General features: G+C 41.7%; 1 protein-coding gene across 1 annotated transcript in view; it reads left to right on the forward strand.

Annotated features, from left to right (window-relative positions):
• celf5a (cugbp, Elav-like family member 5a) overlaps positions 1-14,879 on the forward strand; it is a 184,197-nt gene that overhangs the window by 161,580 nt on the left and 7,738 nt on the right. The window contains exons 7-9 of the mRNA XM_035654113.1: positions 5,263-5,407; positions 13,437-13,649; positions 13,973-14,059. Of these exons, the coding sequence (XP_035510006.1) occupies positions 5,263-5,407; positions 13,437-13,649; positions 13,973-14,059 (445 nt within the window). The remainder of the gene's footprint in view (positions 1-5,262; positions 5,408-13,436; positions 13,650-13,972; positions 14,060-14,879) is intronic.

Raw genomic sequence — 14,879 nt, forward strand, 5'->3', positions numbered from 1 at the left:
CATGGGTCGCCAGCTCTACCCACCGAGCCAACCGGGCACCCGCGAGCATTAATTGTTGACGTTAGCCAGGTCTTGGGGGCTTATCCATTACCTTCATTTTCACATCACAGCCACGGGACCCAGTGTGAAATGTGCAAATTGACCATCCCAGAGTAATTGCGAGGCCATCTCTTGTGCTCTCTCCAGTAAAACTCCCACCTTCATTACCATTCATGAAATGCAGCCCTTTCCCAGGAAATGTGGAGAAATGCAAATGTTTAAGGGGTGGTGGAGGCAGTGGCGGTCTGCGGGGAGACCATTGTGCCCCGCTCAGGTTGGCCATGACTCTTATTTACTGTGGCAGAGACCCGTGTCGACTCATACAGACGCACACAAGAGTGTACACACTCACTGCGCAGCAAATTCTCTTTCTTTCCCTCTCCCCCTCTCCCCTCTCTCTGATACACACATATAATATGACAAAGAGCAGGATGATGCTAGGAAATTGAGTTCCAAGTGAAAGTAACAAGGGCACCGGGGATACTTCAGCATTAGAGAGAATCAATTACCATTAAATCTAACAGAGAGATTGCACGTATGTGGTTTCTCGACACAAAGATTATACAGCATGAATGATGTTAGCGAAGGTGAAATTCTCCTTGTATTACTATTATGAATCACAGAGGCTGTGGATGCCATGTACCTGCATATAATGAATTTAGCAAAATAAAGCAAGTCGATGGAAAAACTCTGAGGCAAAGCAACCTTGGAGATAAAGCGCACCCCCCCCAACTTTTGATAAAGTAATGAATGCACAAGAGGCAGTCAGTGAGGCTCTTGTTTTCATATCGCACTAAAGACTTATCTAATGAATCTAAATACTGGTTCGGACTGCTAGGCACGTAATAATGTGTGATAAAGGGAAATATTAGTTATCTTCAGTGTGGGTGTCCAGCTTGTATAGTGGTTGTGATTACATTACAGTCACTGGTGCTGGCTGCATGCACATGGTGTGCTGTCTTGATTCCCTTGTAGCCACCGGGAATGTGCTGAAGTGATACGATGAATGTTTCTTTACGGCAAGATAAACTACACATATTCCCCCAAGACGAAAAACCTGCAGTGACAGAAAAAGGACTTTATCTCCAAAGACACACTACATGTTCGCCCACTCTCCATGTACACTGGCCAAGAGAAGAGGAGGTGGCACAGTATAGAATACAGACGTGGGGAGAGATGGTATATATAGCTATAACCAGGGAGTACAGTAAATGGTAAATTCAAAGAGCTACCTCTCCACTACAGCAGTGGATAGGATTATAGAGTTGAGCTGACAGCCAGTAAATTGGATTTTAGTCAAACCAGGAGAAGGAGGGGGCTCTGAACACAAATTGGAGGGGTACAACACTGACAACATATGCCAAAAATGAGAAATGTGCCATTTTCACGATAGACACAGACACTGGTGTGCTCTGACAGGAGACATCCTATTTGCAAAAAGGTGATTTCATAAAACACAAGCCGAAGGAGAGCGACAGAGTGAGATCCCATGTTTCATTCCAGTGTTAGTGGTGAGTGATAATAGTTCTCCCATGAATCACTGAATGCAAGTAATAAAAACAGCTTTTATTACCTTTTGTATTTCCCCTTCAAGACACAAACATCATATTTGTACACAATTAGATTGGATTCAAGTCACTTTTCTTCCTCCGTCTTCTGAAGCCGTGTCTCTTTGTGAAGACAGCCATTTTAGCTTCCCCTGGTCTCTTCAGGACTGTATGCTGTGTCAGAGGACAAGAGACAAGTTTTAGATTTAAGGGCACCTCCAGCATTGTGCCCCCCCCCCTTGCCTCCCTAAAAGATGCATTAGACTGAGTGTGAGATAGATAAATGAGAGGAAGAAAATGGTTTAACTTGGTGCTAATAGTGACAATGTGTGGGTGGATGAGAGGGAGGATGATGACTGTAAACTCACATTAGGAAACATCTCCCCCTGTTGGAGGGACTTACATCCAGAGCCTTTTGCAACACAGCACACATGAGAAATGATGGTAACAGATTACTGCATCATTTGGCTGTGCTGTAAATTGCCTGCACACATACACACACAAGCGTGTGTGACCTGGTTTAGCTCTATTATACTTGCGAGGACTAGCTCTGCGCACACGCATGTACACACATAATAAAGTGCATCAGATGAAAAAACCTATTAAAATCTTACTGTGGAAATATAGCCTGCTAGCATTGGGGTAACAAATGGGGCCCTTGAGCTTTAGTTTTCTGTCTTCAGTCTTTTAGTTCACCTCATTGACCTACTGTCTCCCTCTCTCTCTCATTTTTTCACCCTCTCTCTCTCTCCCTCTTTGCTTCTCTTTGTCTCTGTCTCTCTCCCCCGTCTCCCACCGTTCCCGGCTGGTTGGGCTATAAGGGGTCACATGTGACAGTGCTGAGAGTCAGCGAGTCACAGAGCAGCGCTACTGAGATAATTGCCATGTGATAAAGAGGTGATTGCCTGCTGGCACCAGGGGAGAGTAATGCCATCAGGTTGCAATAAAAAAGCAGATGTCTGACACTAAATGAATGCTGCTAGAGCCCAGGCAACTTTCTTTGCTCCCTTTTATCTTGCACGCTTCTCTTTTGTCCCCCTTGTTTCTGTCTGCCTTTTCTTCCCTCCTCCTTCCTTTTCAAGAGGAAGCAGAAAAGGTTGTGTCTGTGATGATGAAGACTCAGTTCTGCTCATTCTCTGCCAGAGACATTTGTTATCTACTGGGTAGTGCATAAATAAGGAAACGGGATTGGATTTTGAATATAATGCCTTTGAAATTTTGAAAAAGAAGAAAAAAGGATATACATATGAAAAGTGAAATGGAATGACTTTAAATATCTCGGTCAACATAACCACTCTGCTCTTTATTTTATTTTTTTATCCGAGCCTGTTTGTATTAACCACTGCATTCCAGCATAATTACATGCTTGGGTTTCCAATTTGCTGCATTTTAATTTGGAACGTAGCATCAATGAATGCCAGAGTTGTTATCCATGACAATCTGACAGATGACATTAAATATTGCATTATCTAAGACATGCATTGGGAGAGAGGCTAGTATTCTAGAGTCGTGAGTATTCACTTCCACTCCATTATTACTCCATCTAGGCCTGTAGCTTAAAGTCCACTGGGCCCACAATGAATAGGCTGCAAGCCCTTTAGAATCAGCCCTAAGTCCCCAGTCCTCTCTGAAAGCAGCGAGCAGAGCCCATGAAAAGACAAAAAAAAAAAAAAACTGTGAGTAGTGTGACAGGTTTATTCTGTAATACCACCCAAGTCAAGACCCTTCATCCTGAAGTCCGGGGGGCAGTCACAGCATTGCCAAAGCAAGGAAGCCCCAGATCCTCTAGACCTCTTTGTTTGTTTCTATGTCATTGCTTTTGTTTAGTTTCTTGTTCCCTTGCTGTCTTTTGCAGCTATGCCCCCTTAAAGGCTTAATTCATCTTATTTGGAAAGGAATGGATGATCCCCATTTGTCACATTGAAATTATGCAAATGACAAAAGGCGTTAATAGATAGCAGTGGCAAGGCATGTGGTTAATGGATGAGATGCCAGCGCTGGGCATTCTACAGCGGGACGGCCGCTTTCAGGTTACCTGACAGGGGCACTGAGGGAAAATAATTGGGTTTTCCGTCGCAGGGTCCCCATGCAAATGCAAGCAGAGTGGCATTCTATATCTCCACTGTCTCACAACATCGTCATTAGCATTAGTGCCAGCGGCAGAGGAGTTTGATTTCTGCTTATACGAGTCATTCCCAGGCCATGGCGATCAGCAGCTCCCCTGACACATAGAAGCTATGCAGTATTAAACAGACGCAGAGACAGGGGTAAGAGGTTGGTCCAGCTGTGTTTGTATTCCTATACCACACAGGTCTGCGTGCCTCGATAGCCTGCAAAAGATGTTTGATTCCCTAGATAAACCCACTGGTTCACAAGCCGCAAAAGCCATTGTACAATGATGTTTTTTCTTCTGAATTAGACATTCAGCATGTGGTTTGCACAGGGAGAATTTAAGCTGAGTGCGGAAACTCAAAATAGTCTCTGTCGCTTTTCAGCATCGTTGCATTCTGTGTGTGTGCTGTTTGTGTTTTGTGTTTTTGTTTTGTTTTGTTTTAAAAAAAGCGCAGTGCAGGGCAACGGTGCATGTGAGCATGTCCTGTGCATATGAATAAACACTGTGGGCTGCATTTGATGGAAAATAGTTTCAGCTCTCACTTCTCAGTTGATGCTAAGTAGAAACGCAGAGTGAATAAAAGGCTATTGATTGTATCTCTTTGTGGGATTGTCCGTTGGGTGAAAATCGACTGTCACTGCAATTTTCTGACTAAGATACTGTATTACTAACATGCTTGGGAATCTGAGTTGCTAGCTACGCCTGCTTTAAAAATATTGCTTTAATGACTCAGGGTCTGGATTTAGTGACACCTCAACACAGAGTGCAGTTCTACCTACCAACACATAATGTTGTTTAACAAGAAGAAGGTCTCTACAACAACTTTTCAGTGGCAAAGACTGTGTTCCAACGCCGAATGTAATCTGTTTGCAAAATGCCACCTTTTTTTTAACACCAGCCCAGACACAGGCCTAGTGGAGGCTTACAAATAAATTATATAACAAAACAAACTCTGGACTCTGGATGTGTGTCAGGCTACAAGCAACAGTCATTAGAAATACATCAGAAAAATTAGAGCTGAGTCCAGGGGAAAGAGTGTGAGCTGTCTGTAGGATTTCTATACAGCCAAACAGAGTATTGTGAAGTTTGACAATTGTGAGGAAAAAGCACTACAAACTTTGCCTGTTCCCTGTGCACAGAGATAATGTGCACATGTCAATGCCTTGATTTGTATGAGCCCAACAGACAGCTATTAAATCGTTTCTGCAGCTGGTGACAGGCTTCCTGCTGGGAGGATAGACAGATTCACTAAACATAGGTTGACAGGCTTCTTTTTTCTTCCCTTTCTTTTATTCCGCTCTACTTTCTCTGTACTTCCCATGCACTATCCATCCATCAACCTCAACATACATCCCTCCCTCTGTTCTACCCTTGCTATGTTTCCTGCTCTCTCGCTCCCCTTCTCCCGTCTTTGTCTGACTCCTTCCCAACTTACTATATTTTTCATTACCATCTGTCCTCCCCTCACCTCTTTTGCACCCCGTTCTCCCTCTTGCTCTCTTGCACACACCCCATCCAACCCTCCTTTCCTTCTACCCATCTCTCCGTGTCCCTCTTCTTTAGCTCATGCAGCAGCAGGCAGCGATCATGGCAGCAAGCCACGGAGGTTACCTAACGCCTAGCGTGGCTTTCCCCGCCACACAGATCCACCAGATGGGGGCGCTCAACATCAACAGCCTCCCACCCACCCCTATGACCCCGGTGTCGGGTGAGTTTCATCAAACCCTGGGTGAGCAATTAGTTTTATTCCCTTTCCTCTTGTGAGTGTGTTTGTGTGTGTATGTATGTGTGTGTTTGTGGATTTAGGAAGATGCAACGAGCAGGGTCCCTTTTATGCCTGTGTTAATGTCTTACTGTTAGTGTGTGTAGGTTTTGTGTGGGTGTGTGTACTTGTACACGCACAGTACAGTGGGGTTGTTGTAGGTCAACTTGTGTTTTTGATAATGTCTGTATGAATATTTGTGTGTGAGTATGTGTGTGTGTGTGTGTGCCTGTTTGCACAGCGTGAAAATAAAAAAAACTAGAGCTGCAGCAAGGCCAAGAGAAAGGATGCCTGCTTACTGGTAATCCAAAATTATTCCACTGGAGAAAAGGAGGGACTAATATAAAAAAAAATATGTTCAATAGGATTTGCATGTTTATGTTATTTGGGGATAGTAGCAGCAGAATAAGGAATATCAATAAGTAAGTTTACAGATAAGACGCTAATTTCCCTGTAGTATTTTGACCTTGTGCTTTGAAGCACTTGTGCATGAGCTGCATGCAGTTGGTTTTGTTTTCCATAACAAACACCTCTTATGCAGATACATTACAGAGGAAAAGGAAGGACTTTGAAATACCTACCCACTGCATAACATTTGCTTATTCAGCAGTGCTTCATTTTCCTTGAGACAGAGGAAACTTCAAGATTCTCTGCTCAACAAAAGCATGAGCTGAAATAAATAATACAGTATCCAAGTCTTTGTTGTGCCTCGCTCACCTACTTTGTCAACACTGCAGTATTGAGTTTTTAAGGTGATGACTTTGGTAACTTTAAACCAATCAGTGTGAGAGAGAGAACCGCCATCAGTGCAACAAGGCCTATTTTAGATTTTCTTTATAGCCATCATAGGAATCCAGCTTCTTACAAACTTACTGCATTATATCAAATTCTCTCTGCACTGTGGTTCCTGTGGGGAATAAAAATATTCTCTTAAATTGGTATTCTGTTCACTTCTTCATCTACAGACACGAAGAAAGGACAGTTTTATTGTACTGTTCAGTTCTCTTTTACTTATAGTAATTCACAACAGCCCCTTGAATTAAAATAAACAGGACAGACAGCAGACCAGGGGTGGAAATCAATGCAACAGGACGCTTATTAATCACGCATGTCTCCACCTCAAGCCAAATGTACACAGTGTGAGATGATGGAACATGCCAGTGGACACACATGCTGTATGTGTACAGTACATCTGCAATAATTTTCAACATCGGGCAATATATCTAGAGAGGAGACCCATTTGTCAAATATTCACGGTGATGTTTTCAGTGCAAAGTGTGCACTTTTGGGCGGGCATAATCAATCAGAGACAGTGATTAAAAGCAGAGCTCAGTCTTGCTGAGAAGCCGCTTATTTTGATGGGTAAAGTACTGACAGTATGGCAATTCAGAACTTTGTGTTCTGCATGCATACCTGTATTTTGCAACACAATAGTGCTGATGAAAGATAGTGCAACTGTATTGCAAGGAACTCTGTTTGTGGCTGTTGTGGTCGATGAGCTGTGTGTGTGTGTGTGGTGTGTGTGTGTGTGTGATTGTATTGGTTGCTGATTTTGTGTCTCTTTTGAACTGTAGCCTCTCACAAACCAAAATCAGTGCCTTACTCCAAAGGAAATATTGCTTGTTATATACTATATAACAGCCAAACAAAACTACTTCTGTATAGGAACATTTAAATCAGTTTCATATCAGTTGGCAACACCAGGAGCTAACAGCTTGGCGTAGGCAAAGAAAAACTATGTTTGTCCTTCTGAAACAGAGACAGAGGAGGGTGAAAGGAAGAGAACTGAGTGCCTCTAAGTTTGAGTCATATGTTTGTGTGAAGTGGTGCCATTTATCTGCTTTCCGACACACTTCTCTATCAGCTACAGTCGACTGATTACCTTTTATTATTGAATGTAATATATTATTAATAGTTGAGAGAAAGCATGGCTTTGGTGAATTTTCAAGGCTTATCATGAATATGAAATGTTTTATTTCCCCTTTCTTCATTCATTAATTTGAGTGTGTCTGCCAGCCGCTGCAGGAGTTGTAGTCTAGCTTGCTGCTTTGGTATACACAGCTATTTTCTCTCTCCCTTTTCACACTTGTGGCTATGACTTATTTAGAGTTCATTGAAGGAATACATAACATTACTGGCAAGGCTGTCTGTATAAGTAGGCCAAGAGACTGACACTACTGAGAGACTGTAGGATGTCTGCCACGAGTCAGTGGAATAATTCATTTTAATATCAGAATCTGTTTTTAGGGTCTGGGAGCAGAGTGCTTCTGTGCTTCGACAGAGGTGTAATTTATACATTAAGTTGTCTCATCAACCAAATTAGAGCTCTAAACAAATCTATAAATTCTGGCATTTGGCAGCTGTGTCAAATGTATAAAAGGTAGAAAGGTTAATGTCCCATTTCCTTCCAAAATGAGAGCAATTGCTAACTGATGGCTAGTCTACTGCCTTTCTAAATTACACACACCGCTCTGCATTAACATAAAGCTCCAGTAGTAGCCTAATAAACGAAAAACGTTGCCTGATCTTGAGGTAAATGTGTGACATTAATCTTTTATTTAAATGATCAGTATAACCTCTCCAGCATAAAAAATCTTGTTTGTGACAGCAAGCCAAAGTACAAAGAGGCTCAGAGGTTAAGGGTGTTACTCTGAAAACAATGAGACATCCATTTGATCAACAGATGCAAAGCATTTAAGCTTGATGGTGCATAAGCCGTTTGCCAGATGGTTCAGCTGATTAGAGCATGTATCCTTACAATGATGCATGATGATGCTTTTTGAAAATAATGTTCACCAGGTGCCGCTCCCTGAGCACTGCAGAAGAAATAAAAGTTAAACAAAACAAGGGAGAGAGAGGCAGAGCTGGAGTAACAGGAAGAGAGAGACATGGAGATAAAGATGGTGAGGGAGGAGAGGAAGGGAGAAATTTAGAGAGATGCGGATCCTGCTGAGTATATGTGGTGAGGAACGTCGTGTCAAGGATGCTTTGTTAGGATGTGAGAAATGTGTAATCAAAGTCACTCTAATGTTCTGTTGCATGGTGCTGCTCTACACTGAAGATGTACATGCACAAGTACATATTACACAAAATATACTGCAGATGCTCCACAGCCAGAGACAACCCACTCACAGGGAGGCTGGGTGTGCCACAACACCCCCGCTGGATTCGAGCATGGTTACACCATTAATGCAGAGCACTTCCATGGTGACAAACACCATGAAACTAATGAGCTGTTTGACACAGTGATCTCTCTCAATATGTGCACCTGTTCTCCACGACGCACACATACATGCAGACATTTTATATTTAATGACCAGTTCTAATACAAACAAGTGCTAAGGGCAGGTAAGGTTAGACATTAACTTGCTAAAAAAAACAAACAACAACACTGCATCAATGCCAAACCCCAAAGATTTGCTACTGTGAATGACATATCATATCCAAGCTATTTGGAACAACACAGTTCTGTTCAGAGCCAGATGAAACAGCTGGGGAAATGAACACCTGTGTGTCTTAATTGATGGTGTGACCTCTCCATCTCAGACTGAACATGTATTCACTGTAGTTGCTCTCTTTACTCTTCCAAATATTACTTTTACAATAATTTTATCTTCAAGGGCAAAGATATCAACTTAGAAACATGTCCACTTACACAGAAGGTTTCAGTTTGAGTCAGGCCTATTGCATCAGAATCATAACAAATCCCAGGCGTGAAAGTGAACAGTGACAGCAAAAGGTATCCCTGTTGCTGGGTACTTTCAGAGAGCATAGCCACAGCTCTTGGTCGAAACCAGTGCTGTTATGTACAAGCAAAACTGAGCCTTGCTCCAGCAACAGAGCTTCACTACTAGTTTACTCAGGCATCTGAAAGTCACATACAAATACATGTACATTAGCCTCTAGAGTGGCAGTGTTAGAGGCCTATTTGAATTCCGTATATTGCCCTATGTTGTATTTAATACTGAAGGTTAATGATTCATGTTGTCCCCTTTAAAATTAGCTGAAAACAAATAGATATCTTATAATTATTGTTAATGTAACTTGAAATAATATGTATTTTAGGGGTGTGTATACTCTGCCCATAAAGGCTTGGATACCATTGTCTTAATTTGTCCAACTCACTCAGGGAGGCTATTCCACATTTGACCCGAGGTTTGGAGAAAGCTTTTATCTAAAGAGGTGTTGTTGAGCCTGGAAGGTGGAGAGCGTGGTGTAGTTCGGCTGTGGATAAGCAAGTGGTGCAATGCCTGTGGTGGAGGGAGCATAGTTTGGAGATCCAGTGGTTGGTGTGCATCTCAGGCAAGACTTTATCAGCAGGGACAACACGTAGTGGCCTTGTTCAGTCCAATACTTTTTTATGGCTTTTGTCTATTATTAAGGTGACTATTGTACATGGAAAAGACTCTTATACTACTTTATAGATTGGGGATTGACTCTATATGTGCAGTTTAGCTGCAACTCTCTTCAATGCTTCCATCTTGAGACCTGCCCTGATGTAGGTTATGATTAGGTGTTTGGAATTTCATTCATTCATTGTTCCTCACAGAAGGCTGAACTCTTCACTAGACAGTGCTAGGTGGACATAATTGAGGTGTGGTTCCAGCTTTGATGGAATTTCTCAATGTTCTCAAGAACATCGTGGAATTTGTATTTTAATGGTTCAAATATGTTTTTATTTGCCTTAAGTTTTTTTTATCTATTCATTTGTTAAGGCTAGCTTCCACTTTAGCCAGAGGCTGGCTAACAAGTGAAGATGATATATGAGATTTAAATAATTAAATAACCAGTGCTACTTTACCCAAGCAGAAATCCCTCGAAATCATAGAGTACAGATGTAGTGCACATCGATTGTTTTAATGACAATAAGTGTTTAGTTAAAACGTTCCTGAAAACTTTACTTGACTTAAATGTTTCTCATTGAATCTTTACTAAACAAAAACAAAGTAAAAACACATTTTAGATATTATTTATTGAGTTTAACAGTAAAAAAAAAGAAATCTGCTGCATCAGGACTGACAACCTGACATACCACCAACTATCATTAGATTCCTATGGCAGAGAATTGTGTATTCATGAGTCCATCACTCATAGTAAGAAGCTTATTGAAAAAATATGTTTTCAGGACCTTCAAGTAGAAGGGGACTCCTACAAGCAGTTATGAATTACATTATTGGTAAACAGAACATACTATGCCTTAGTCATATTTAAAATTATATTTTGATGTGCAGTCAAATATCTAAAAGAATATAAAACACATTAATTTGCAAGTGCATTCGCATTTTATTTGCTTCACAAATATGTATTAGTAATCTGAGGTGCAGTATTCAAAGTCAGTATGTTTTTCTGGCTTGTAGAAAAGGTGTCCTTCACATATTCAGATGTATTATTCAAACTTTAAGGACCAGACTTTGAGTCTAAATACATCACATTTTAAATCGGTTAGACGAAAGCATCTGTTTTGAGTGCTTATTTCTTGCTCCAGCGAAAGACAGTCCTTGTGCTGGTAATGACTGCACTCTCCAGTATGGGTATAGCATTCCTTGCTGATGTGTAATTAGCATAATAAATACTTCTGTCACATGTGAGGACTTATTTCATGAAGCAATCATCACAAGGAGCAAATCAACAGTTTTCCCCTCTAAGAAACAGCCTGCAAGAATATGAATATGAATTCTGCTTCCATGACATAAATATACTGTATGTGATATACACATATAAATACTGTTTAGCAGTGTATACCTCTTGCAGTAATAAGAGAATAAGAGAAGTGATAGTTAAGAGCTGTGTAGAATATGTAATTTCCTCTCCCATAGCTTCGTATTCACCCGTGCCAGAATGGGGAACAACATGTCATTATTACAGCCCAATACACGCAGCACACACATGTATATCTGCATTCTTGTGTGTGCATTGTAAATAGGCTATGAATACAATTTCCCACAATGCAAGAACTATATGTCCACTGAGCTATAAAATGAAAATGTCTTGTTATTTTCTAGTTCAGGATGGTAGGAAATACTTGCCCATTTCAGCTGAGGAGAACATTCTCGGGGTCTGCTCATGTTGGATATTGTGCAATTGTGACAGTGATGATAAAGATGACGACTAGGCTACATGAATGGCATGTTATCATTGTTTTATTGGTAATGGTGTTGCTTATTGTCTTTTCCTTATATCATAACCCCATTTTGTGATCCAATACATGAATAACCCAGCTACTGTAATATTTTATACCATTCCGTTTAACTTAGTTATTGTGTATAAATGTTGTTGCTTCGCCTCACTACAGTATCAATGCTGTCTTTATTACACTAATGATTATTATGATTCTGTGCCGTGACATTTGGCCCCGATCTCTTACTTCTATCATGTGTTCTCCTTTACAACAGATTTCATGTCCAACTGCTGACCTTAGAGCGTATGTAATCGCATGTAAGGGGTCCACACTACCACCTACTACTACCACTGGTACTCCTACTATCACTACAACTGCTACACATACATAGACGCACACTCCCACAGCACTGCTAAGCCTTGGAAAATGAATTTGCCTGATGATGGAGAGGGTGCATTATCTGGTGGTACAGTAGAGTGCGTGTGGCCTGAGCAGACTAGCTGTCTCTAGCCCTCAGAATAGGAGCGGCAGTCTCCTGGGTCCTGGTAGGAGAATGGGCTGAAGCTGCAGTCTAATTCATCACAGCTCCGCAGGAAACAAGCAATCGTGGGGAGGCTTAAAAAAAAAAAGGAAACCAGTGCAAAAGACACAACAGCTCTCACTGGACCCGGGCAATTCCCCAGGTCACTGCAGTTGGCTGCCTGACTGTCAGCCTCCTCATGACTTAAATGCTGAGGCGTGGAGAGGAGAGGGATAAGGAAAGGAGAGGAGAGGAGGTAAAGAAAATAAAATGTAGGCAATTCCATATGGATATGTAGATAATATTACTCAGTGGTGGGTTGGTTTCAGCGTGTGATGTACAGCATATTTACAATTTATTAGCATAAACCTCAGCGCATGTTATGTGTATACTGGATGTGATTGTTTACCCTATCTGGACCACCTCTCACAGGAGGATCTTTACTCAGGCACCAGATTGTGGGGATATAGCATGCTAGAGGGTTTCCGTGACAACCTGGGCTTTCTGTCCAACCGCGGCGAGGGTTTCCAGATTGAGAGGTGGTCCTCAGGGGAGCTGTACTTCAACGAGCTTGGATGCTTTGCCACGGAGCAGCCCCTTTAGAGGGACCATCACACAGTGAGATTCTGCTCAAAATGGGTACTTTGATGTTCCTGGCATAATTGGAAACACTTTCCAAAGGAGGGTCCTTTTAAAATGCATTGAATGAAATAGGACAGCTAGCATCCAATTTCAATTCCACTCATGAACCATCCTGCAGCTGCCTTTCAGGCGTGTACCATATATGTTATGACCCGCCCATTTGTCAAACTGCCAACTGTTGTTATTTTGTCTTTTTTTATGATGTAGAAAAGTAAGAGGCATCTTTGTGTTTTTGCTACCTGCTCGTTCAAGCAGATCTCCCTCTGTAATCTCCTGCAATTTAGTCCAGATCTTTTTCCTTTTTTCTATTCTTTTTTTCTCTCAGAAGTTGCATAGTGGTTTCATCATCTTGAGCAGTAGGAGCCAGCAGGGTATCGCACAAACACTACGGACAGGCTCATTTTTCACAGGTTGACTTCCCAGCTTTCCTGCAGGATGTGTCACGACAAACGGCGGATATGTGACAGACTCACGTCGCGCCCGTGTCCTTGCATTAGAGAGGAGATGCAGTGTAGCTCATAGTCACGAGCTTGTGTGTGTGTGTGTGTGTGTGTGTTGTGGGTCTTGCTTGTGCTGGGGTTCATGCGAGTGCCTACTCTGTGCACACAATAGGAAAGCATGTCTATGTCTATGTAGAGCAATGTATGTAGATAGAGTACTCACAATCCAGTAACAGTAAACAATTTTCCCAGCAGGCCTCAGTTCTCCACCAGCCAACATCACCACCTCTGCCGTGCCCAGCATCGTCACGCCCATCGTCAACGGATTCACCGGCATCCCTCATCAGCCCAACGGACACCCTGCTGTGGAGACTTTGTACACCAACGGCCTGCCGCCCTACTCCACCCAGAGCCCCACCGCTGCTGACACTCTCCAGCAAGCCTTCACTGGAGTACAGCAATACACAGGTGCGAGACAGGAATGCTTTGTTTACCACGCTGTATTTCTCAGATTTTACAGTATGCAGTAACTGCTAAATGTGTAGCAGCTAGGGGACAATTAATGCAAGTTACTAGTGTGAGGCTGTATGTATTCAGATAGCGTAGGAGAGTGCCTTAGAACATAACATCAGAGAGCCTTTGATTACACATGTTTTACTTGTTATATGCTGTGATCGACCTTAAGCATCCTTGACATCATTCTCCATGGCATCCCCAGTTTTACGCTCCTCTCTCTCTCTTTTACACCCTTTCTCTGTCATTTCTCTCTCCCTCTCTCTACCTCTCTGCAGCGATCTACCCAGCCACCACGCTGACTCCCATTGGCCAGACACTGCCCCAACCACCCCAGGTCATCCAGCAGCAGCAGCAGAGAGAAGGTGAGGGTGAGAGAACATTATTACTTTTACACTTCACACATCTCATCCCGTGTAATAGACACATAAAGAAGACAAGCATGAGAGACCAATATTACTTTAGCACTGTACACACCTCATTCTGTGTAATACATATATGAAGAATGTGAGGTTGAGAAAAGAATATTACTTTAATACTGTATACATCTCATTCTCTGTAATAAATAAATAGAGTGGAACAGCTGGGAGAACAGACATCTCATCTTAGGTAATAGATATATAAAGCATGAGGATGATGGAACAGTTTTAATCAGACTACATTATACTGTACATCTTAAAAATAGGTTGTCTATTGTTTACAAAGGCCCATTCTTTTTTCAGTTATAATTAAAGCTTGTATAATATAATCCCCAGCTGTGAGAACAGTGGCACTGCAACCCAGATGGAAGAAGTAAAACTAATGAAAATGTAAAGAGTAGGGTTACATAGAAATTGTGGCACCTTACTTGAAGATAAAGTAAGTCACAGTGTGAAAGATTTCCACTCACACCTGCTGCAGGTTTACAAATTAATAATTAATTCAGGTCGCACTGAAGTTGTGCAATTTACAGTGAATTAGTAATATTAGTTATTTTGATGTTTGTCATGTCTTCAGTTTTCAATTTTAGAAAAACATAACGTAGGTGTGAAAAGTATGATTGAATGCCAGGTTTGATTTCTTGAAAAAAAAAAAATAGGGAAAGAAATAAAATGGGGAGCAAATGGCAGCTGCCAGAGAAGCAGCACATCACATGATAGATAGTTGCAAGTTGGAGAATGTGATCTATCATCTAGATTTAGGCTT

Source organism: Morone saxatilis, unplaced genomic scaffold, assembly GCF_004916995.1.
Source record: "Morone saxatilis isolate NCDOM2014 unplaced genomic scaffold, NCSU_SB_2.0 Contig12, whole genome shotgun sequence".
NCBI lineage: Eukaryota > Metazoa > Chordata > Actinopteri > Moronidae > Morone > Morone saxatilis.